The sequence below is a fragment of the Phyllopteryx taeniolatus genome, chromosome 14 (assembly GCF_024500385.1).
Source record: "Phyllopteryx taeniolatus isolate TA_2022b chromosome 14, UOR_Ptae_1.2, whole genome shotgun sequence".
Lineage (NCBI taxonomy): Eukaryota > Metazoa > Chordata > Actinopteri > Syngnathiformes > Syngnathidae > Phyllopteryx > Phyllopteryx taeniolatus.
This window is the reverse complement of record NC_084515.1, coordinates 8,854,413-8,879,785: the sequence shown is the minus strand read 5'-3', so window position 1 is coordinate 8,879,785 and position 25,373 is coordinate 8,854,413. Positions and strand designations below refer to the sequence as shown.

Sequence of the window (25,373 nt, the reverse complement as noted above, 5' to 3'; positions counted from 1 at the left end):
GCCATGGTGGACGTCGTGTTGGACTGCTTGCTGAGGCTGGTTGCTTTCAACTAGTGGCCTCCATTTTGCTTCAAGACAATCCATAAATTCCATACAATACACCTAATTTTTAAGAAATCAATTATGAATTTATTATTACAGTATGTCCATTCCTAGTTCCTGTTTCATATACAGTAATTCTCCAAATATTTGAGACTCACATTCACCTGGCAACTGAACAATAGTATAGATTTGTGAAAAAAAATATGAAATTGACCAAATATGGACTTAGAACGTTTCCGCCCGACAGTGACGGAACTATATTGAAGTGGGTTGAGGAGCTTATTTTAAATGAAAGTAGTGTTTTCCTGCCATCTTGTGGTACTGTATCTATGGGCAATTCTGAACCTTTTTCAGGGGATGTTAGTTACTCGCAGATCTTCACTATTGATGGCAGGGCTAAGTCCTTATCCCTCACAGATAACGGAGGAACACTGGATTTGACTAAGTAGGCAGTATTTGATTTTATTTTTATTTTATTTTTATTTTATTTTTTTAAACACTTGGTTTGTATATTTGGTATATTTGCATGTGAGGCTTAGCTCGGCGCCTTAGGCTCTCCTGAGTCCTGAGAGGCACTTAGTATATTTTGCTTAAACCAGGTTAGGACGGCTATAATTAGGAGCATAGCAATAATGTAATTTAATTTTTGGAAAAAACATTTAAGCATGTGGCAACCCGTGCTGCCATGCTGTCATAAAATAGTTTGCGTGTCAGCCTCACAGTCGAGAGAGAGTCTCTGTTTGAATCTCATGTTCACCCTCTCCTTGCGTAGATTTTCTGTCTTCTAACCACATTCTAAAACCATGCACTTTAGGGTAATTGAAGTCTCTGAAGTCCAGTCCAGGGTGTAGCCCACCTCTCGCCTCATATCTGCTGGGATAGGGCAAGCGATATTGAAAATATATGAAGATTCCAGTATGGAAAAACATGCTTTGTTATTGACTGCCACTGGGAATTTTAGCCGTGCCGCTCATTAGCCTCCCATTTGTGGTTGGGAGGAGCAGAGAGATGCAACCTTTTTTATGGTCACCAAGCTTTCCGGATAAACGCCTTTTTTTCTGCTTTGAATACGCCATGATCCATCTGGATTTCTGGGTGTGGTCTTTATTTACATGCTTGACAGTTTTCTGCACAAGCACACTTCTATTTTAAACTGGTTTAGAAATAGCAGTCTCTTTCGGTCACTTGCTCTTTTAAAGGTCAATGCACAACCATGCATTCATTTTCCAGATGATCCATGAAGGGAATTTCTTTAAATTCCCCTTCTGTCCAGTACATGTTTGTGCTTCATTTGGATTTAGTCTGGTGATGCGCCCAACTTTACCATGCTGCAATGCACCAGCAAATTAGTCTCTTATTCATTCTGGCAGTTCTGACACCATATATTGCTGTATATCATCTCTATTAGCAATCCAATTAGTATCCTTAACCCAGTCATACGAGAAAGTGCCAGAAGAAGCACCTAATGTGTCCTCTTGATTTACTTCAGGTTAAAGTCTGTTTATAATTTAAAACAGCATCACAAACAAAATTAAATTACTCCTACTCTGCTGTCAAAAAACATCCTTCTTTTGCTGGTGCCAAGTCCGAAGGGGATAATCACATACAGAAACAGGATTAGGCTAGTTGACAGTGGGATTAGAGCTGCAGATAGGATTAGAGTTTTTGAGATCAGATTAGTGTAATATGTGCCGGATTGATTCTGTAAATTCACAGTTGGAGGAGCGTGTGTGTGTGTGTGTACATTTTACAATGCAGGTGCCTCACAGCTGAGATTGAAACTCCAGATGTGAGTTAGAAAAGGAGAGCATGGATCAAAGATATGTATAAAGGAGAAGTGACAGCTCTCTCACGTTTCTTTTTTCACCATTTGAAGTGTTGAGAGGTATAACACCAAACTGCTTCCAGTGCTGTCTGCAAGACTATATTAAAGTCTACAGTTCACGTTTCCTACCTTTGTGTGTGTATGCCTGTCTGTTGCCTAATATAATCACGTCTCTCATGGTTGTTTTTTAACATTTCCCTAGTACTAGTGAAGAATATAATACCTTTTGAATAAGAAACCTTCAAGACAGTGAAACATAACCAAACCAAACTCAAATGAACTCATGCACAATACAAGTGTCTGATTAAGATGAACAGCAGAGAAATTAACACCATTTCCAAACAAAAACATGGTGTCTTGAAACTTCATGAGAATAAACCAGTTTATAATGAATTCACAGGAAATCAGGTGTGTGTGGCAAAACAAATGCAATTCAAGGAGGTGGCTAGTAAAAAAAATAAAAAATAATCTACAGCGGTCTAAATTTGGACGGAGGGCTCCTGTGTATGTGACATTTGACCTGAGGCATTTTTTCAAAACAACACCCTGTTGGGTGTGAATAACTAACGCTGTTTGGCTGCACACAGATAACAAGGCCTGTTCGATTGCTGCTCCTGCGATACGCACTATACGGAATCAAGTATTGAGACACACCTTTTAAGTAGTTAATTATTCTAGGACCTCCATTCCCAATCTATCTACAACTGTATAAATGTTAATGTATATCACCAGCAGGTGCAGCAAGAGGGTTAAAAATCCCCAATCCCGCACACTTTGTCGTCCATCAGCCACCCTCTCTTCCATGCTGAGGAGTAGCTTCTTCCCGGAAGCTGTTAGACTATTAAACTCGAACAGTGCTCTGTAGCCCCGACCTCGCCCCACCCCTAATGCCTATTCATCCCTGCCCCCAGGAACACTTTATTCTCTTCAAGTACAAGGATCATGGAAATATCATGGAAATATTATGTGCAATTCAAGCCCCTGGCATTTGTATTTTGATGCATCCAAATCCTTGCTGCATTTGCACTTTTGCACACATTAACAGCTGCAATTAAGTATTTTTATCTTGTCTTATTATATCTTATTTTCTTATTCTATTCATATTTCACAAGTCTTGAGACTTATTTGGCTAATCTGGGACCTTTGGTATAATTTCATACCCTGCCGTGTTAATGTGTGTATACATGACAATTGAACTCTTTGAATCCTTGTTGCAATATTTAAAGTCTCTGTAAAGTAAAAATACATGTCTTTTAAATTTGACACAATGCACAGTATTAATAACCCTGCCAGATTAAAATTCTTAAAAAATTGGCAAGTAAATAAATAGAGGCTTCAAAATTTTGAAAAATCAAGCCGTCGTGTCTGCTTTAAAAAGCTGTAGACATGTCTGCTGAATGCAATGAAACCACTCCTCGCTGTCAATCAACTGTGAATCAGATACCACTAAAAGTGGATGCTAATTCGTCTACCATATTTCTTATACTTACACATAACTAAATGTTTAACTCTCATAAATATATCCGCTTAAAGCATTAGGTGGCTGGACTATATCCCATCAGGTCGTCGTGGGGCTTTTCCACACCGTGACAACGAGGCACTCTAAAGTGGCCACGCAGGCCTGAATATCCAGTCCACATGCTGGCTGTCAATTCAGACGTTTTTTTCAATTGTATTTCTCCCTCCTCACTATTCTTTCTTTCCCTGCGTAATGTGCGCACACTCACGGCTGACATTGAGGCTCTCTAAAGTGGCCAGGCCAGTGGACTATCGAAGGGAAGATGCATTTTTAGGGTGTAGGCATAGATAGCTTGCTAACAGCATGTCGCAATTGCGCAGCTGCGAACAAAAGCACTCAATTTCTTATGTAATGGGTGAGGGACAACTCATACCGAGGCCCAAGTGCGTCACTAGGCCCAGTTTTAGCCACGCCCCCCCAAAAGACAGGAAAATTATAATGTGAAAAACAGTTTGTTATATCTCCACAATTGAATATTACATACGTAGTTCTTATTCTATGCATGTTTCCAGAATTTATTCTCAATCATATATTTACTGTATTTAGAAACAAATCTCTGGATTCACTTTACAAGTACTTTAAAAATGAATTAAAATAGAGGATTATGTTTTTGTTTTACAATGACTCACAACACCATGCATGGATACTTGTTGTATTAGCTCAACATCATATGTAAAGGCTTTTAATATCTGCCCACACATATTGTATATTCTGTCTCCAATACCCATCTGAGCTAAAACTGTATAAGTTTTGCCTTTGGCATTGCTGAAGTTAGCTTAGTCGGTTTAAAAAAAAAAAAAAAGCATTTTTCTCAAGATTCTGAACCTCCCCCATACCTCACACTTTGAAAACTGCTTCATTAAGCCGTAAGGTCTAGGGCTAGACTCTTTGTCCCTAAATTGTTATGATTACCAAATCTTACCAAATACATTTTGAAAAATTCTATGCTTCCAACCAAAATGCGGCCGTTTAGGATGGATTATCAGTTTGGTATTGAAGAACTTTCGAGCCCTGGAGGACTGTGTCCAACTTAGTATTTTCTTCCAAATATACTTGCTTTTTGCTTGCTATTTTGATTCACTATCGAAATGTTCAAATCCATCACATTTCCCCCACATATTAGCCACCAATATTTGTAATCCTTGTGTGTATCTTTGTGTTGTAGGTGAACTCTCACCCATAATCCTCTGTGCCATTGTTCGGGCAGGGTGGTAATGCATCACCAGGGGCGAACTAACTATTATCGAAGATTAACAACTCCCACCCTTCCCAGTCTTCATAAGCTCCACTGATCACATATCAGCTCCCTGACCACTGAGCAGTGCAGTGAGCATCAGTGTGTGCTATGCACATAATCACAAGGGTATGAGTGTGTTGTGCCTGGTCTGAAATAGAGATGCAATGGCAACAAGAAACCCATCTGGCATGGGTCGCTTTTTCGCTCTTTTTTAGAAACAGTTGCTAAGTGTAGTCCCAGTAAAGCACTGGGATTTGGCCTTTGTCCACCACCTTCCATATAGAAATCCTCACATTTCTGGTATTGTTTTATTACATCAAAGTAAGTATCCTGTTGATTTTGAATTATAAGCTCAAAGGTTATTTCAGTGCATGTTCCTTGTCAGGCTTTTCAAGGCTTATTGCTGTCAACAACATGGATTTTAAATACACTGGTGGCTTGAGATAGATTCATTTTGTGACCATGCTCAGAGTCATAAATCAAATTTGTTTGTCAAATCATCTTTCCCCATTGAAATCAATGTAAATGCTATTAATCCGTCCCAGCCTCCGACCAAAAACAACACAAATTTGGGGTTTTGCATAAGGAGAATAGCACTCTGTAATTAATTGAACTGCAGTAATAACTTTGAGTATTATGTTGTCTGTCGAAATGCACGTTTTGTGTTCAAATAACCGAAGCTTAAAGCGTTATAACACCACTACATTGCTATTCATTGGCCCATGTATGGCATTTTGCATTTTTTTTTTTTAAGGCAAAGCTATGTGGTTTCTTTGAATACACGTAATTATTTGTGTTTGATGTTTAGTTCGACAGTAAACTTCAACTGGCATTAAACAGCTTGAAGCCCTTTTTGAAGAATTGTTTCGGTTGTGAAGTGAGTTGAGTTCACTGCTGCCATACAATGCTGGTATCTAAAATTTTTACTTGCCAGTCAAAGCAAAAAAAAAAAAAGTCCAAAGGACAGCTCGTATCTCGAAAAAACTCGGGGTCACCTGTTAGCTCGTATCTCAAGGCACCACTGTACTCTCTGATCAAAGACGCTTGATTTATCTTCATTTCTTCACAGCAAATAAATGAATCCAGCTTATTATTTGTGGTTGCATTCAGTTTGTGGTAATGATGCCAAATGTACTGTTTCAAAACAGAAGGCAGACTACACCCTGGACTGAGTGTAGGACTTGGGGCTCAATCACAGAGCACATAGAAACAGAAAACCATTCACGCTCACATTCACACAATCACTGAGTGGCAACCATTACTAGACTGTCAGTGACTAACAATAGAATTATAGTAATATTTTTCAGTAGTTTGCTTTGGTGTTTATCTAGAGATTCCAATGTTAGGACATGTTCAACAAAGACCAACTACTGGGCATGAGCCTTTGAGTTGCTGCTGCTGGCCAGTAACACAAAGCTTCATTCACAGTGTGCGCGAGAGGAGAAAGCGCTTTCATCTCCGTGTATGTTTGGACAGAAGTCACTGGAACGCGGGCTAGAGAACAGTGGAGCCTTACATACCGTGATCCAAACCATCCCTACTAGACAACAGACCATCAAAGATTCTAGTCCACGGTGAACATGATCCTGATTATTATGATATGTAAACATTATGATACATAGAGAATACCACAATCTCCTGGGCCTCATGGACTTAGAACTGACCTGATATCAGAAGAACATGTAGTGTCCTCCTTTTGCAGATTTAATGGCGTCCACTCTTCTGGGAAGCCTTGCTACAAGGTTACGGAGTGTCTCTGTGGAAATATTTGCCCATCCACCCTTCAGGTCATTGTTGTTGGAGAGTGCCTTGCTCACAGTCTCGGTTCTAGTTCATCCTACCGATGTTTTGTGCTGGTTAAAATCACGGCTCTAAAGTTCTTCCCACCAAAGCCCTCTGTGACCTATAACCTGTTAAACTCAATTGGAAAAAAAAAAAGTTATCTTTTCGACTGTGATTATAACTGGGGTGTGGCTATATTCAGAATTATGCCTAGATCAGACTACAGGATTTTAGCCCCGATACTGGCCGATAAGCTATCACAGCCGATTTCCTAGATCGGGCCTGACATATTTTGTCGGGAACGCCATGTGTAGTGTGACATAATCCAACCAACAATTTGGTCCTACGATAGCCCTACGACGGCAAAAAGAAAGGTCCAGCATGTTTGAGTATTGATTTATTTATTTATTTATTTTAACCCACCGTGCATTTTTCCTCATTTTGTTCTTTTTTCACCCAACACAATACATTGGCGCGGCACATTGTTGTTGTCGTCGTTATGGTAACTAGTATATCCAGTCGCCATGACTGGTCACACGTTTTCTGGTTCCGCCTTTCCGACCGTGTTTGATTTGACAAGATAAAGCCCAGTGATCGTAAAAGACGGGATGCGGTGCTATCGGAATACATGCTGTGTAGTGTTGCGATTATCTGACCAAGATAGGGAAAGATTTTATGCCAGTAGTCTGACATAGTGCAATCGGGAAAGACCAAATTTGTCCTGTAGTCTGTCTGATCCAGTCATAAAGCAGTCACATTCGAACTCCTGTTAATTGGGAATCAGCACTATTGGGCTTTACATGATCAGGATTTTTGGGCCAATCACCGATCAGCGAGTTTAAAAAAACGATAACCGATCACAAGCTGGAGCAATGTGTATATTTAAATGACTTGTTCATTTACTGTACAGGACGTCCTCGAGTTACGACGCACTCGACCTACGACGTTTCGACTTTACAACGCCCGTGCCTCGTCTGCCATTTTGTCCCCAGCACCATAGTGTTTTTGCTTAGCTAGTGCATAGTGCTTGTCTGTGTTTGTGCGGCGGGAGTATCTTTGCCTTTTTCGCCCTCCTTTTTTCACACTCTCAGCAGTAATGGTAAGTACAGCATCTTATTTTTTTATTTTAATGTATTTCAGTTTCTTTATACGAAGTGTTAACCTTTACTGCTACGGTCACCTGACCGTGGTCGGGAGACGCAGGGGTTAACTACCTTCTCTCGTTGCACAGCTGAGCTGCTTGGCGGCAACAATTAAGTCACGAAGCACCGATTTGCTGCTTTAATGGCTTTATTAGCTCCTCTGCACATTCAACATCAACGGGTCCTCCACTAATCGCTACTCTTCCCCGGTCGCCGTCACTACACTTGCCACTGTACACACTCGCACCGGCGCGCACTCCTTCCTCCTTTGCAGTCCCACAGGACAACGCTTGCGCAGTCCCGTCTCACTCACACATCGACGCACGCGCCCACACACACTGAGCTTGCTGTCACAATCACATGGGACAATACCCATAACAGAAGTATTTCGCCATAAATTTCGACTTTAACGCTGAAATCCGACTTACGCGGAAAATCGTGTTACGTTGCCAGCGTAGGAACGGAACTCGTTTGTAAATCGAGGACTTCCTGTATATACTTGTATACTTAATTGGTAAAAAAAATATATATATTTACAATAAATAATGTATCTTTGCTCATATATTTATGCCAGTGAGGCATAGTGAGAGACAGAACAAATGAATGGTCTTCTATTAGATGGCAGGAAGTACATACAGTAATTAATGTATCCACTTTTTGTAACATTTTTGTTTGTTGGTGTGCTGTGAGAATTTTTAATTGTAAAATATGTGCATTGGCTCCATAAAGGTTGGAAATCACTGCTCGAGTCAGGTCTTGTATTCTCATCAGTCAGGTCAAACCAATATTACATGACAGAAATAATGGGTGTTTAACTTTTGGAATTAAATTACTTCACACACACCGAAACTTTAAAATATGATTCAACATCACCCCGGCATGCTTACGCACAACCGTTAAGTGCTGGCACTAGCTTGCTAGGCTACATAACGTTTTGTTGCCTGCTTGCGAGCGATATGGTATTAAAAGTACGTGACCATACCTTAAGCAAATGTCCATACCTTAAACAAATGTCCTCTCTCCTGAGCATCGGTGACCACCAGCACACATTTTCCCCCATTTTGCTCTTATAAACACATGGCGCGATCCATTATTGTTGTTGTCCCCATGGTAACGAGTGTATCCGGTCGCGTTTGAGTTGACAAGTTAAAGCCCAGTAACCGTAAAAGACGCGATGCGGTGGTATCGGAATACAAGATTTTATTGCAGTAGTGTGACATAGTGCAATCGTGAAAGACCAAATTTGTCTTGTTATTCGATCCGGGCATTACGTGTTGTCTGTCCCACACTGCTGACATGTTTTTTTTTAATAACTTTATTGGCGGTCAGATATTTACAGTACTACGTCAAAAGACATGCGACGAGGCTAAAAATAAACTAGCTTTTGGATTCGAATGTACTGTACACGACGGCGACATGGAGTAAATGTCTTTTGCGGAGCCGATCAATGACGTCACTGATCGGATCGGCGAATTATGACATTAAATCCGATCAGCATAAAATGCTAATTATCGGCCGATACCGATCAGATCGGTGTAAAGTCTAATATATATTTGAGTACACCCCTCACATTTGCGTAAACATTTTCATTTATGGGTGTGCTCACTTGTTGCCAGTGGTTCAGACATTAATGGCTGTGTGTTGAGTTGTTTTGAGGGGATCGTATATTTACACTGTTATACAAGCTCTGCACTGACTACTTTATATTGTTGCAAAGAGTAATTTCTTCAGTGTTGTCCCATGGTGAAGACGCGGCTTTCGGCTTTTTCCTATAAGGGGTGAGATAAGAAATATTTACAAAAAAATTAAGGGGTGTACTCACTTTTGTGAGACACTGTATATATGATTAATTTTGTAATAATTTCTTTTATGGCTAAACATGCAGGGGGTCACATGACACATGAACAGTTTTGGAGGGTTAATCATGGAGCTAATGTGATTAATAATTTTTCAGTGCTGTGTCCTAAGGCTTTCGTCAATATAGTGCCCGAAAGGGGCCTTTTTAGCTCCTGTATCAAATACACAAAGTATAAGTGTCAGTCAGTGCATATAATTATAACCAACAGTTATTAACATTAGTACAACATTAGTATTTGTTGCAAGGCAAGAAGTTTGATGTCAACGTGAGCCTATGAGTGTTTGAATTTTGGAGCGCAACCAAAATGCTGCTAAATGTTCCATGAGCGAACACGAGCAGTGTTGTATAACTGAGTCGCGTTATCTGCTGTGTTTCCTCTTCTCCTTTAGGGGAGTAGAATATTTCTGTGTTCGCCGTGGGAGTATGTTGTTGTTTAGATGGCGAGGTGAAGGAAGGTGCATCTGTACTCATGCATAGCACTTGCCGCATGCCTCTTCCCCTCTCCAAAAGGATAGGACACAGCCCCACCCAGCATTCTTTTTACCTCACTTAATTGTTTGTTCTAACCTCGCACAGTTTCAAAAGCAAGGGTGTGTAACATGTTGGAGGGAGAGTTGGACGAGTGCGCAATCTGGGCGGTTCGTGTTTTTAGTACTACTTGCCATCAATCAGGCCGCACAGTAGCATGCCGCATTAATTGTGCCTGTTTGGCCTGGATTTTGCAAGTCTGATCTCACCAGGTAAAACGAACCCCTGACTATATGACAACATTGCAACGGATTGGCCTCTTTGAAGTCAGGGCAAAGCTCAGAAGAGCACACACACAGCAATGCAGACACTAGCACACATTTTAAGTGCAACCCAAAGCCGAACAAGCTTACACATTTCTCGAGTCTCACCGAGAGGGCTGGAGTGGAACACTTTGTGCCCACTACTTTGCCGACGTCACCAAGAGTGAGGACACAGTGCTCCTCAAAACCAAGTGTCGTTTTAGCTTTAGAAGCAAATTTGGAATTTCATAAGAATAAAGTTATAGTTAGTTAGTAAGAGTTAGAACAGAATCGTAACATGAACAAATTGTCAGAATGTTGGCACTGATTTATAATGGAAAGAGGATAAAGTTGTAATGTTAATAGTAAAGTACATAACAATAAAATACATCAGTCCCTGCCATTACACTTCACTACAGCGCTCATCACAAGTTTGTGCTCACAAGTCAAAGCAAGAAATCGTCCGAACAACGGGTTGTATCTCAAAAACCCATGTCAGGTCAAGCCACCACTGTATTGTGTATGATTAATGTAATTTTTTTAAATAATAAAGTCGTAATGTTACAAGTCGTAAGCCGAATTGTTGCCAAAAGTGAAACTACCTGTAATACCTCCTCACTCTGCTCTTCAGTCAGTTTCCTTACCAACAATCAAATGCTGAAAAGAGTCCAAGAGAACCTCCTTAAGAAAGAGACTTTTTCAGGAACTTTAAAAAAAAAAAAAAAAAAAAAGGTTCCCTCAGCGTCCAGTTCGATTCCTCCTCGCTGCTATGCTCTTTCTGGAAGGTCCTGGAATCTTTAAGGGGTGGGCTGTGGTGACCAACATTGATTAGTTGAATCTACCGGTAGTTCAATTACCATGAACAAGTGTGGTGGAAATGCAAACCACATGGTGCACAGTAAATTTTTAGTTCAAAGAACTCTTATTGCACGGTGAGCGACTGGTTAGAGCGTCTGTCTCACTGTTCTGAGGTCCGGGGTTCAATCCCCAGCCTCGCCTGTGTGGAGTTTGCATGTTCTCCCTGGGCCTGCGTGGGTTTTCTCCGGGCACTCCGGTTTCCTCCCACATCCCAAAAACATGCATGGTAGGTTAATTGACAACTCTAAATTGCCCGCAGGTGTGAATGTGAGTGCGAATGGTTGTTTGTTTGTATGTGCCCTGCGATTGGTTGGCAACCAGTTGAGGGTGTACCCCGCCTCCTTCCTGATGATAGCTGGGATAGGCTCCAGCACCCCCGTGACCCTAGTGAGGAGAAGCGGGTCATAAAATGGATGGATGGAACTCTTGTTACCAGTAACTAAACGTTCCTTTTCTTTTGGTGGAAAAGGGGCTATTTGTCATCTTTCCAACTGTTGCATACTATTTTGAAATGGAAAACCAAAGCAAATTGCGCTTAAGAAGTTAACTGTGATAGGTTGATATATTCCCACTAGTCTAAAAAACTTTGACTTTTTTTTCCTGACACTTTCCTAATCACTTTCATTTATACTCATGGAGCAGTCCTTACTGTGGGGCAGTTTGTTAGTGTGCGTCCAGTGACCCACAATGATCTCTGTTTGTGCAAGTTCGAACATTTCCCTGACACAGCCCAGCTCAAGCTACTGAGTTAATATGGCTACATTACCTACACTCATGCCGGCGTTTCTGCCAGTTGGACATCACGGTTCAGCTGAGATTGACTGTTTGCTAAACGGTTACTTAAGTTTTAGCTTCTTCTACATGCGCCTTCTGAGTGTTTTCATTTTGTATTTGTTTGTTTTTGTTTGGCTGTTTGTCTTGGTCATTAAATGGCATTAACTTAATAACTAAAGTGCCAGTGTATTTAAATCTTGCATCAGTCAAATTTTGGCTCGCAACACAAAGCAAAATATTGAGTCGTAAAACTTAATTTGGGACACTTGTGAGTCAAGGTACCACTGTAGATAGATTTTAATTAGGAATTATAATAGGAATACCCACTGACGCAACTGTGAATCCGGTGGTCAACGTGTGGGGTCATACAGGGTGAAGGCAATGTGATCTCCTACGCACAACACACAGACACACACAATCATTCTTCCCTCATCACCCTCACTGCATGCCACTGTTACTCTCCGGATGGGTGCTATTAGAACACATGAACTTTATGGCCTCTAATTTTCGCTTTTACTGTGCACATCTACTTGTTATGTGGCTTAGTTTAAAATACTGTACAATGCATCACGCACATCCAAAGCTAAATTATTGACCAAAATCCTAAAACCATGTTTTTTCCAGTTTGGCAAAACATAAAAATAATCGAGACTAAGTTAGTGTTAACTTGCTAGGATTCAAACTTTACAATCTATTCAAGTATATTCCTGCAGTCGTAATGGGTGTCAAGGAAGTATGTGTTGCAATGATAAATAAATTTGAATATTACGCAAGAAACAATCAAAATGATTTGTAATATCGTCGCTGTTGGGCAGAAACCTATGTTCAAATTTGGTCAGTTTCATATTTTTTCCACTAATCAATACTATTGATTAGTCCTCATGTGGGTCTGTTATTTTTTTACAAATTATTGACCAATCAGAGTGTGGAAAATGGCTTGATGGATGTTTGAATGGTGAAATGTTAATGGCTCATCAGACATGCCATTTTTTTTTTTTTTGGGGGGGGGGGGTTCCTGAAAAGTGTTTTTTTTTGGGGGGGGGGGGTTTGAGGATTCCACCCAATGACGTAGTGGTTGGCCTAGTAGCTTTTTTCCTTCTATTTAATCAATCTGTTTAATATGATTTAATGAGTTTCACTTTTTGAATTGAAGTACTGAGATAAATAATAACTTGTTGTAACTTTATGCACTTTCTATTTCAGCACTATATATAGACAGACATGCTCGTCCCAATCTCAACAAGATCCAATAACAACTTGAGACGGCAACTTCACACTAAGTGGACAACGCTAAATATCTTTGAAAAGCCCCCTGCAATCTAAGTACACTTCTTAGCCGTGACCTCGCTCCTCTCACCCTTGCACCTGTCTGGTAATCCAGTATGAGTGAAAGTGAAGGAGAGTGAAGTCATGACAGGGTTTCGAGATGTTGCCCAGTGGGGGCTGCTATGTGAGGTCAACCAGGCCCCTGGGTCTGTCTGTCTCTTCCAAACGCTGTTTGTCTGTGTTTGCCTCTACTCACGTGATGTGTAGTGTGTCATCAGGCCACCTGTCTCATGACCCTGAGTGCATGCATTCATGGCTTTCGTGTTTTTCAAAAAAGCGACGAGCAACTTTAATTCCTGCTAAGAAACAGACAACATAAGTGGAATTATTTTCACAATATTTTCAGTAAGACATAAAAGGAGCCTCATGGAAGGCATTCACAGACTCAATTGCGCTGGACATTGCCGCAAGACATGGTGCCCATGTATATGTTGCAAAAGCAGTCATTCATCCACGTTGTAAACACGGCAGGGCCTGAGCAGAGATTTAAACCCAGGACCTCTCTACTGTGAGGCAGACGTTGCTCCTGATGCTGCATCATCAGGAAACAGTGTTAAAGCGCTTTGAGTATCTTAAAGGTAGAAAAGCGCTATGCAAGTGAAAGACCATTTACGTGCTAACCAGTAGGCTACAATGTTGTCCAGTATTAGAGCAACACTGGAAAAAAAAAAAGGAAAATAAAGTTGAAATGTTACGAGAATGACTTTCTGTCTTTTTTGTCATTGTTTTGCCATTGTTTTTTTTTTTTTTTCCAGTGTGGCCCTCATACTCCTTCGTTGCCATCAAAAATTAGCACACATCGTGCCAAATCTTATTTCTTGGCTCTGGTGCATATAAATATTGAAAAATAGTAAACATAAAAAAAAACGATGTTTGTTATCTGATATTAGTTGTACATGCTAGCTACAGACTATTTCAGTACATTTTGAGGGATAACTGAGGTTTTTTTTAAGTACACTGAGGCACAATTTGCTCGCACAATTGAGACACTCATGAACAACTTTACGTGAGCGGTGTCGCCTTTTAAATGCCCGTAAATACAGATAAGATAAGAGAAACCTTTGTTCTTCCTCTTTCAGGGCCGCTGTTCCAGGGAGAACTGCAAATACCTGCACCCTCCTCCGCACCTAAAGAACCAGCTGGAGATCAATGGCAGGAACAACCTGATCCAGCAGAAGAACATGGTCATGCTGGCTCAGCAGATGCAGCTCGCTAATGCCATGATGCCCGCTACACAGCTACCGCCTATGGTGAGAAGACAGACAAACACACGTTTAATTGTATCATCATATTACATATAAATGTACACAACAAATTAATGGATAACTAGTTAACTTGTGAAATCAGAAGTCAAGGACAATAGTTTGTTCAACTATTCTTCAAGTTACTGTAAAAATGAGTTTGGCAACAATAAAATGCTTTCAATATCTCCACATTATTATTACATATGACATTTTGAAATTTTGGTACAGATTTTAGCAAGAATCATGGAAGTTGATGCACATGGTTTGCTTTCGCGGCCCACATAAAATGATGTGGCAGGCTGGATCTGGCCCCCGGACCTTGAGTTTGAAACCTGCGTTCTACTGTACTGTATTACGCTACTTGTGACTTAGAGTGCGTATGGCAGGGCTTGACCTGGTGAGTGAATGAGAGTGTTGAGCTGGCTAGCTGTTAACTGGCTAACCTGTTGGCCAGTCTGCGTGTAGAGTGACTCAGTGTGAGTTGTGGCACTTATTACGTGTTTGTTTTCTGACCGTTTGTTCGATGAAGTGACTACAGAATCATTAGTCCATGTGGAAAAATTATCCCTGCAAAGCTTCGAGTTAGAGATTTTTCTGCAAACTTTTTTTGTAATCAAATTATTCAAGTTATTTGATCAATCATTACAGCCCTGGAAGTGTTTCATTGGTTCATTGTTTGTTGCTTCCAGGATTCACACATTTTTCCTATTTTTGAAACTCCCCACTTTTTTGGCACCTAACTACTTCCACATTTTCAGCCCATTCAAACCATTGCAACGTCAACATTAAAGTTCCATTAAAAACATACTGTACATGCATGAACACATCACAGCTTCTGCTCCCAACAAGACTGCCGACTTGTAAAAGTGGAGACAGTGCAGCTCATTTACTATCTCTGCGACAAATTTGATCTTCTGCTTTATTTATTGTCAGTACAACTGCCAGTTTTGTTCCCCCTAACCTCATTCTTCCATCCTTCAGCCCATGTTCTCGGTGACGCCCGGCCTGGCCACCAACGCCAGCGCTGCGGCCGCAGCTGCAGCCGTGGCTTTTAATCCCTACCTGAGCCCTGTGTCGCCAGGCCTGATGCCCTCAGAGATCCTGCCCAATGCCCCAGTCCTCATGGCTTCCAGCCCCGCCATCAGCCAAGTCCCCAATGCTGCCGCCGCAGCCCAGAAGCTGCTGAGAACAGACAGACTTGAGGTAACTGAATGACGGCTTCTCTTTAAATGTCTGAAAAATTAAAATGGAAACACTTCATGAAGCATTTGTTGTTTTACTAGGAATACATTTTTATCTTTGTCTTTACAACAAATTTGGTTTTCCTCAGTACAAACTACTAAGAGATGTTTTAGTGTTGTATTTTATCAGTTCAGCTCTACAGTGTATAGACCATCAAGAATAGAAACCACCCCTAATTTAGGTGATTATTTTCATCGAAATGATGCAAAAATGAAGTATTTACATCATCAAGCACATATCCAGACATGCATGTTGGGCATTTGTTTTGATGAAAACATGCTACAAACTATAAATGTTGAATGATAGAACTGTGCACAACAGACGCAGTACAGCATGCAAGGACCACTTGGATTGTGCTGCCCCCCTCTGTCTCATGTATGAACTACTGTTTCCCCAACTTCTAGTCAAGGCACATATTTTACGATAGGAAAATCTCACAGCACACCATCAAACAAAAAGTATAAAAACTGGAATATTGATGAACTCCTCTCAATTTACTCCAAAATTTACATACATAGTGTGAAATGTGGGCTGTTTAGTGGCATGAATGGCAACTGGTGGATAGACTGGTTAATTGTACCTTCTTTTGTCAAGTGGAAGGGCCTTCAATTGGCCTGCCTGTCACTATATGTCGCTGGCATACAAAGAGCAAAGATTTATTTTATTTTTTTTGCAGTAAATGATTCATAATTCTTCAAAATATTTTCATGCATAAAATTGGATGAGTAGAAAGGTCACTACTCTCCTATGCTCTACTGTAACTGTAGATATTTGTATGGAGGAATATGATCACATGGGGCCTGGCTGAAAGAATGCAGGTCTAACCCACTTTTAAGCGTATTGTAGTTTTTGGAACTACATACTATCCACAGAAACAGATAAAAGCCTTGATGACTCATACTTAATCTGCATAAACATAAAAAACAGCTGTTTGTGCTGTATCCAGTGGTGTTTTATGAGAGGAAAAAAATGGTGAAGCATTATTGGCTTACATACCAGGAAAACTGTAGCAAATTATAACAACAATGTAATAATAAATCGCATTCACAACAATAAAACAAATGGCAATCCAATTGCCTAGCACCCGTCTTAACAAGAGAATTGCTCAGATTTTTATTTATTTTTTCTCCCCTTTTGTTGCCAGGCATAGTTTAATAAGAATCACCTTATAGGTGTCAGGTGTGGGAAGTAGCTGAACCCAAGAGCAGGCGGAGGCTGATGTAAAATGATGAACAGTTTATTGAGCAAAGGTTATGGAAGTGGTCCTGGATGTGTTGACAGGCGGCGGCGTGGACAGGTGGCAGGCAGTGGACAGAACAGGGGGCTGGCAGGAATGACGTGGGTCAGGAACACTGGGAACGAGGAGACACAAGAGTTAACAAGGGAACGAGGAGTTGAGTATCTTACGTGAGTACGGTGGACCGTGGTACCGCTAGGAGAGACTGCAATACTTTGGCGAGGATTTCCGGGAACAGGCAGGTGGTGATGAGGGTTGATTGGAGACAGGTGCGTGGCTTGAGGAGAAGCTGAAACAGAGAGGGGAGGGGAGAGAGAGGACGAGCGCCATCCAGGCTCCAAAACAATACTGCAGGGCAGTCCATGAAGTCACACTACAGAAGTTCCTAAAACAACACAATAAGGATTGTTAATTAAGATGGTCATTTGCATCTCAGTCGTTGGTCTGTAATAAATTCAAAATGCACAGTGGATATTAAAGTTATATCGCGGTTCACCTATCGCGGACTTTGGAACGTAACTCCCGTGATGAACGGTGGATGACTCTACATTGGTAGTTTAATTTATGAGTGCCCCAATGAAATTCCATTATTTATTCCGATAGCGGTGTTTATAGAGAGCATTTTCATTCAGTTGGGGCTTCTAACCCGATTCTAATTATAATACAAGGCTCAATGTAAAACAGGCTATTGAAATGAATGGAAATGCCATTAATATGTTTCTGCCTCCTAAAAAAATAGATAAAATGTGTTTTTGAGAAGAAAAATAGCACTCTATGTTGTACTTCATAAAAACATACATTAATTACTAGGGCTCGGACTTGCCCTATAAAATCCCATTCGCTATTCGTATTGACAGTAACAGTAATAGTCCAACAAAAAATCCAATTTGCTCTTTTGAAAACTATCCTTTGAACTGGAAAAAGTGTTCGCTGCCACGTTTTAGCTGCCGTGTCTCCCTCTGGAAAAGTGTTGTTGTTGTTTTTTTGTTTACAATGGCTTACTGTAACCAGGATCCTTGACCGTTCCTTGATTGGTTTTGCACTTATCGGTGCTGTAAATTCTTGCTGTCTTGGACCAGCTGCCTCCTTTCTAGCTGGCTACCTGGCCTGCTGGCTACCTAACCAGACTGATTACCTAGCTGGTTGGCTATCTGCTATGGTGGTGTGTTGGATAAACTTTCTCCCATTAACTCTGCCACGGTCACCGTCCACCTCGGCGATGGCTCCTTCTCTGCTTCGGTTGTGATGCTGCCATGAATAGGCACACAGCTCCTCTGGGCTAGGATAATTAGGCTGTGATCTGTTTTTTTCTTTTTTACAAATTTTCAACAAAAGATTTTGGTGGAGCTATAACTGTGTACAGTAAGTTCAAATGGCATTGACCATTAACAAAGGCTAAAAGTCTATTAAAAGCGGGATGGCAGCATTGAAGCTCTTCTCAGAATAAAGTTAGTATGTTAGTCTTTGATTCGCTGTGATTCAAATCCGAAAATTCAGCTTTGGCGCTCGTTCGTTTCGTTCAGTGGACTCGAATGTCAATTCAAGTCACCACCCATTCGTGCATAGCCCGAGTAATAGCATAAGCTCCTCAGCTCCTCAGTAAGCTGCAGTAATATTAGTCATTCTTCACAAGGGATAAAAAATATATGCCTGTGAGTATTATTGTATTATCTATCTACATATCTTGCTTCACTATTTGTTCAAATATTAATTGCTTAAAGGGTTATTACACCACAACACCGATGCTATTCGTTAGCCCGTTTTTGGCTTTTCCCATTATGTGTTAAAATTAAACTAGCGGGGTCATTCTTCAGGCTAAGTTCTGCAATGTGCAATTTTTTGGTTTTGTTTTACAGTAAAGTTCAACTGGAATTGGCTTGAAGCCTCTAAGCCTTTTTTTTAATTTTACGATCTACCAAACTGCTGCTTGCTGTGAAGAAAGTCAAGATGTTGTATCTCAGATGTTTTTGCTCACAAGTCAAAACAATCGGCCGAAAGACTGCTCATATGACAAAAACCTGTAAGTTGGGTCACTCGTATCTCAAGGCCCTACTGTACGAGTGAATTTAGTTTCGCGCTTAGTCAGGGAAATAATAAAACTCGTAATCAAAATATCACTGTTGATTCTGACCGCTGTGTCTTTGGCTTTAGGTGTGTCGCGAGTACCAGAGGGGGAACTGCTCCCGGGGAGAAGAAGACTGTCGCTTTGCCCACCCTGCAGACAGCACCATGATCGACACGAACGACAACACTGTCACCGTGTGCATGGACTACATCAAGGGGAGGTGCTCCCGCGAGAAGTGCAAGTACTTCCACCCGCCGGCGCACCTGCAGGCTAAAATTAAGGCCACCCAACACCAGGTGAACCAGGCCTCAGCCGCCGCTGCCATGGTGAGCAATCTTGCCTATTGTGGCCACGTAGTTGACGGTTTGATTGTGTGTGAGAGATCCAATTTGAGTTAATGTTGGTTTTGGTCAAACAATTTGATAATATCGTAGCCCACAAAGAGAACGATAGTTCCTCTCTTTCTTTCAGTACTTTGTTATTGTGCTTCCTATCTATGACTTCACTTCCTTTTGACATTATAAACAGGTTTATTGTGCTTTAAGTTCTGTCTCCTAGCAACAGCACTAGCACAGCCACTTGTCTTCTGGTTATTGTTTGTTGTTTTGTTTTCTACACGCTATTGTTGACGTAACGTGGCAGAGAGCTGGAAGTAAATTATTGCAATGTGACTCTGAGTAGGATGTGCACAGTGAGACCGTCTCAGATGAACTACAGTGAACCCCCGTTTATCATAGGGGTTTTGTTCCAGACCCACTCGCAATTGGTGAAAGTTTTCTATATGAAGACCATGTTAAAACAACATTCATTCATTCATTCATTCCTTCATTCGTTCATCTTCTGTTCCGCTTTTCCTCACTAGGTGCTGGAGCCTATCCCAGCTATCTCCGGGCGAGAGGCGGGGTACACCCTGAAATGGTCGCCAGCCAATTGCAGGGCACAAAAAAACAAACAACCATTCGCACTCACATTCATACCTACAGGCAATTTAGAGTCTTCAATTAACTTACCCTGTATGTTTTTGGGATGTGGGAGGAAACCGGAGTACCCGGAGAAAACCCACGCAGGCACGGGGAGAACATATTAAAACAACATTTAAAAGTAATTTTACTCCACCACAAACACATTTAAACTGATTAAAATATACTTAAACTTAAAACACTTATTAGTATATAAATATTTCCTTAGTGACTCTGCTTACTCTCACTCATACATTTCTCCAAATAAAAGGAAAATCTTGCTTGCTTTAAGTTATTTGTTACTCCCATTAGCATAGATGTTACAGTAGGTATAAACCTTCAAACAACTGCTCCTTGTTTGCAGTTTTAAAACTGGTAGCAAGATTTGAACGAGTCTTATTTCACTAATCTGATGTTAAAACATGCCAACGTTAGACATGACTGCTAAGTTGGTAGCATGACATATTCGTTGGAGTGTTAATATAACACTAAAGGTATGAAGTTTTATTTTTTGGAATATACAATCAATTATATATCCAAAAGAGGTGATCAACTTACCTGCCCGTTTTGAATCCTCTCAGCTGCCTGTGGCATCTCGGCCTCTAAAAAGCAGCACCTATGTTTACGCTTACTTTGTCCTAGATCTGTCTAATTCCTTCTTTTTAACTTTTGTTGCTAACTGGAGGTGGATATCCCACCATAGTTTCAGGAAAGCCCCTCAAGCTCAACAAAAAAGGTAACAGCGTAACAGCGCAAGGCCGCAGGGGTGTGCCTGCTGTGAGTATGCCTGCAAGTGCACAAGAATGATTGACACCTCATCAGTCACACCTTCTGTCTCGGATTTTTTTTCTCAGGTGTGGTGGTTTCTTAAAAATCAAAATAGAGGTACAAGATGGGACTAGAGAAGGCAGATTTTTTTCAAAGATCATTTTCCTCGTGTGCTACTTTCAGGTCATACTAGCAGTTTAAACAAAAATGACAGGTATTTTTTTGAAAATTAAATAAAAAACACATGGAGCAGCAACACAGACAAACAGAGCATACAGCAATACTCACTGGCATATTATCGCTGCTGTGTGGAAACAATGATTATTATTAGAGCTCAGTTGCGGACCTTCTCTACCTCTTCATCTTGCTGTGCATTGTGCTTCATCTACTTAAGTAGAGCTCAGTGCTGCCCGGCATGTTACGGCACAACATGGCAATACACAGAAGGGGTGCCACTCTGAATTCGAACTTGCCTGTATACTTTACAAAACCCATTTAAAATAAATAAATAAAATCTGCGATATAGCCAGGGCGCGAATGATGAACCGCGATATAGCGGGGGTTCACTGTATTCTGTTTAACTTGATTATTTACCGAGTTAAATAATGAGTGAACAATGTTTTCATTGCTACTTCCATCCATTTGTGTGTGATGCTAACTAATGTAGACTAGTAGTACTGTCTGTATTATGATGATCATGTAACTGTTGAGCAATAGAGCTAGTATCCACATTGTGCATGCCTTAGTCCTGTAATCCCCTTGTAAAAATGCATTCCAATGATTTGTTTTTTTATTTGTTTTTTTTTTCTCACCTATACCCAAACTGCACTGCTGCCCCCATGATGCACCTCTGCTTGCTGGTTTATGTTAATGCGCTTGAACCCCATTGGCCCATTGCCATCATGTGCTCGCTGCCTGCTAATTAAGACTCAGTCGGCTGTCAAATCACTGAAGCGACCCCTCGACGCAACCTTTGACCTGGTACTATGACCTTTCACCTTTTAGCTTGGCATGTGGCTTTGTTGTAGAGCAGTGTTTTAACTTATGCGATATGGTCGTCTCTGTCTCAGTGCAATGTCTGTTTTTTTCCTTCTGTCATTATTGTGTGTGATGAAATGACTGCGGCTCTTCCATTTAGGGGTTGGGCACGAGAGGGATTCAAAACGAGGTCACCTCAAATATGAATTCACGAGGAGTCACATTCAATTCATCGCCTGTCCTGTCTTTAACAAAAAAGCTAGTGAGGGTTAGGGAAGCCTTTATAATGGTAGCATGGCTTTATGTCTTATGTCAAAGTGTTCACTGTTGTGGAGCTATCTACTGTGTGCATGAATATGTCGCTAATGCACGTCAGGTGGGGCTAAGAGCTCTTACAGCTATACGTACAAGGGGGATCACACCGTAACAGGTGATTCAAAAGAGATGGTTCACGCCATCAGACCTCAAAGGCGGCCTCATGTCAAAGATATTTTGTGCCTGAGACCGTTTTGGACTTTAATCTGTGAGTGAACCATCACTTAAACACGGTTTCCTCAGTTTATCATGGAGCTAGCAGTGCAGCCTCCCCCCCCCTCTCTCTCTCTCTCTCTCTCTCTCTCTGTGCTTCCACCTCTTGTTAGCAGCTGTATTGTTGTTCTTTTATTGTTAATGCTTGCTTATGTTGCTATCTAGTTAGCTGCAAGTACCAAGATAATATTCCCAGTGAAGATGATAATTTCATGTATGCTTATAGCCAGTAGCTCCAGTAGGCACCATGCTCCTGCTTGTGTAGTACATGTCCGTGCTGCTTGCTTGCTACTGATGATATGATCATATTGTTGATGTACACACAAGGATGTTGTAATGCTGCTCCTATGATGTCCTCTAACATATGTTCCCTTTTTTGTTTTGTTTTTCTTTTGTTTGTTCCAACTCATCTTTTTTTCCCTCCACACACTTATCTCTCTATCACTGACCTCCCTTCATCTGGCTGGGCAGGGTATTGCCCCCAGTGTCATGGCTACCCTGCCAAAGCGGGCAGCCCTGGAGAAGGCCAACGGGGCCTCTGCTGTGTTTAACACCGGCATGCTCCAGTACCAACAGGCCCTGGCCAGCATGCAGTTTCAGCAACAAGCTGCTTTCCTCCCATCAGGTATGAAAACCACAAGCTAGCGCTCTGATCAGCCAGACGATGCCCAGATTGGCCTAACCCGGCTCCCACTTGGCTGGAGTTGGACAGATGGCCGTTCATAACATTGTGGACCATCTATCCAACACGTGTCCATTTTTTAGTTTTGGGTGGAGGAACATTACAAAGACAGATAGGTCAAGATATCTCATTGTTTGCTTTGCATGGCCACTTAGAAGAAGTCACAATCCTACTAATTTTTCTAAAAACACATGTGAATTAGGTGCTGTTTATAGGGGATGCCAGATCTCCACCAAGCAGTAAAGTTCACTTCAGTTCACCACAGTACAGTTTAAATATGAATTTGAATCCTTCTTTTATCAAAATCCACAGTTTTCTTTCCATTCAATTACACTACCCTCAAATATTTGTATTTTGGACTTCCAGGTGAAATTCGAGGATGAACCTAAAATGTACTATAACCTTTATAGGTCAACTTAATGTTACCTTCTCCAAACTCAACTGTTGATAATTTATTATCTATTGTCTCATGATGTGAATAGCATGATGAAGAAGACTGTTTAAATACCAACTGTAATTGAAACAGGAAATTAATTGGTCCATTCGTGGATCAAAAACCTGTTGTAAATTTTGCCGTTCAGCTCCTTGTAAGAGCTGCCACACACCGAGCGACACAACCGAAAGTGACATAAATGCACAACCAACATGCTCCAGACATTTTACATTTTCAAGGAAAAAGAGGTTGTCCTGGTTGCTGTAGCTACATTATAATTAGGCTTTACACGATCAGGATTTTTGGGACCGATCAGCGAGTTTAAAAAAACGATAACTGATCCGATCACAAGATGGAGCAATGTGTCTATTTCAAATACCTGTTCATTTACTGTATATACTTGTTTACTTAATTGGTCAATTGTTTTTAGCAAATAATCATTAACTCCCGTTCCATTCTTCGGGAGATCGACAGGCGGATCGGTGCAGCGTCTGCAGTGATGCAGACTTTGTATCGGTCCGTTGTGGTAAAGAAGGAGCTAAGCCGAAAGGCGAAGCTCTCAATTTACCGGTCGATCTGCGTTCCTACCCTCACCTCTGGTCACGAGCTGTGGGTTGTGACCGAAAGAACAAGATCCTGGATACAAGCGGCCAAAATGAGTTTCCTCCACAGGGCTTCCGGGCTCTCCCTCAGAGATAGGGTGAGAAGCTCGGTCATCCGGGAGGATCTCAGAGTAGAGTCGCTGCTCCTCCACATCTAGAGGAGCCAGATGAGGTGGCTGTGGCATCTGATTTGGATGCCTCCCGGACGCCTCCCTGGTGAGGTGTTCCGGGCATGTCCCACCGGGAGGAGACCCCGGGGACGACCCAGGACACGCTGGAGAGACTACGTCCTTCGGCTGGCCTGGGAACACGCCTCGGGATCCCCCCCGGAAGAGCCAGATGTAGTGGCTGGGGAGAGGGAAGTCTGGGCGTCCCTGCTAAAGCTATTGCCCTTGCGACCCGACCTCGGATAAGCGGTAAAAAATGGATGGATGGATGGAATCATTAACTTAGAATTTTATTGTTGCAACACTTTCCAAAAAAGCTGGGACAGGATCATGTTGTGTTACCACTGTGTTACATCATCTTTTCATTCAATAAACGTTTGGGAACTGAGGACACTAATTGTTGAAGCTTTGTAGGTGGAATTCTTTCCCATTCTTGATGTACAGTCCGGGGTCTCTGTTGTCGTATTTTACGCTTCATAATGCGCCACACATTTTCAATGAGAGACAGGTCTGGACTGCAGGCAGGCCAGTCTAGTACCCGCACTCTTTAACTACGAAGCCACGCAGTTGTAACACGTGCAGAATGTGGTTGGCATTGTCTTGATGAAATAAGCAGGTGCGTCCATTAAAAAGACGTTGCTTGGATGGCAGCATATGTTTCTCCAAAACCTTTATGTACCTTTCAGCATTAATGGTGCCTTCACAGATGTGTAAGTTACCAATGCCATGGCACTAACACAGCCCCAAACCATCACAGATGCTGGCTTATGAACTTTGCGTCCATAAGAGTCTGGATGGTTCTTTTCCTCTTTGTCCCAGAGGACACGACATCCACAATTTCCTAAAATAATTTTAAATATAAAATATTTAAATATAGGTTTCACATGATTTGCAAATCATTGTATTCTATTTTTATTTGTTTAACACAACGTCCCACTTCATTGGAATTGGGGTTGTAATTAAATTACTTCACCCACACCAAAACTTGAGAGCATGATTTGACAGAACGCTGGTACAACCATTAGTGCTAGCAGTAGCTTGCTAGGCTACATAACGTTTTGTTGCCTGCTTACGAGCCATATCGTATTAAAAGTACGTGAACATACCTCAAGCAAGCCTTAGACGAACGGCCTCTCCTGAGCAACGGTGACCACCAACACATGTTTTTCCCCATTTTGGTCTTATAATACAGTCGGCGCGATCCACTCTTGTTCTCCTCGCCATGGTAACGAGTGTATCCAGTCACATTTGACTTGACAAGATGAAGACCAACGATTGTAAAAAACGGGATGCGGTGGTATCGGAATACAAGATTTTATTGCAGTAATCTGACAT

General features: G+C 41.4%; 1 protein-coding gene across 15 annotated transcripts in view; it reads left to right on the top strand.

The window, feature by feature from the left end:
• Positions 1–25,373, top strand: part of mbnl1 (muscleblind-like splicing regulator 1) — a 72,542-nt gene that overhangs the window by 36,005 nt on the left and 11,164 nt on the right. For 10 of the 15 annotated variants that reach the window (XM_061798276.1, XM_061798275.1, XM_061798280.1 and 7 more), the window contains 5 exons: positions 14,213–14,383; positions 15,359–15,580; positions 19,008–19,247; positions 21,576–21,629; positions 22,626–22,779. In XM_061798276.1, the coding sequence (XP_061654260.1) occupies positions 14,213–14,383; positions 15,359–15,580; positions 19,008–19,247; positions 21,576–21,629; positions 22,626–22,779 (841 nt within the window). Of the gene's footprint in view, positions 1–14,212; positions 14,384–15,358; positions 15,581–19,007; positions 19,248–19,783; positions 20,162–21,575; positions 21,630–22,625; positions 22,780–25,373 lie in introns of those variants that run through there. The other 5 variants (XM_061798286.1, XM_061798284.1, XM_061798285.1 and 2 more) reach the window with 2 other exon arrangements.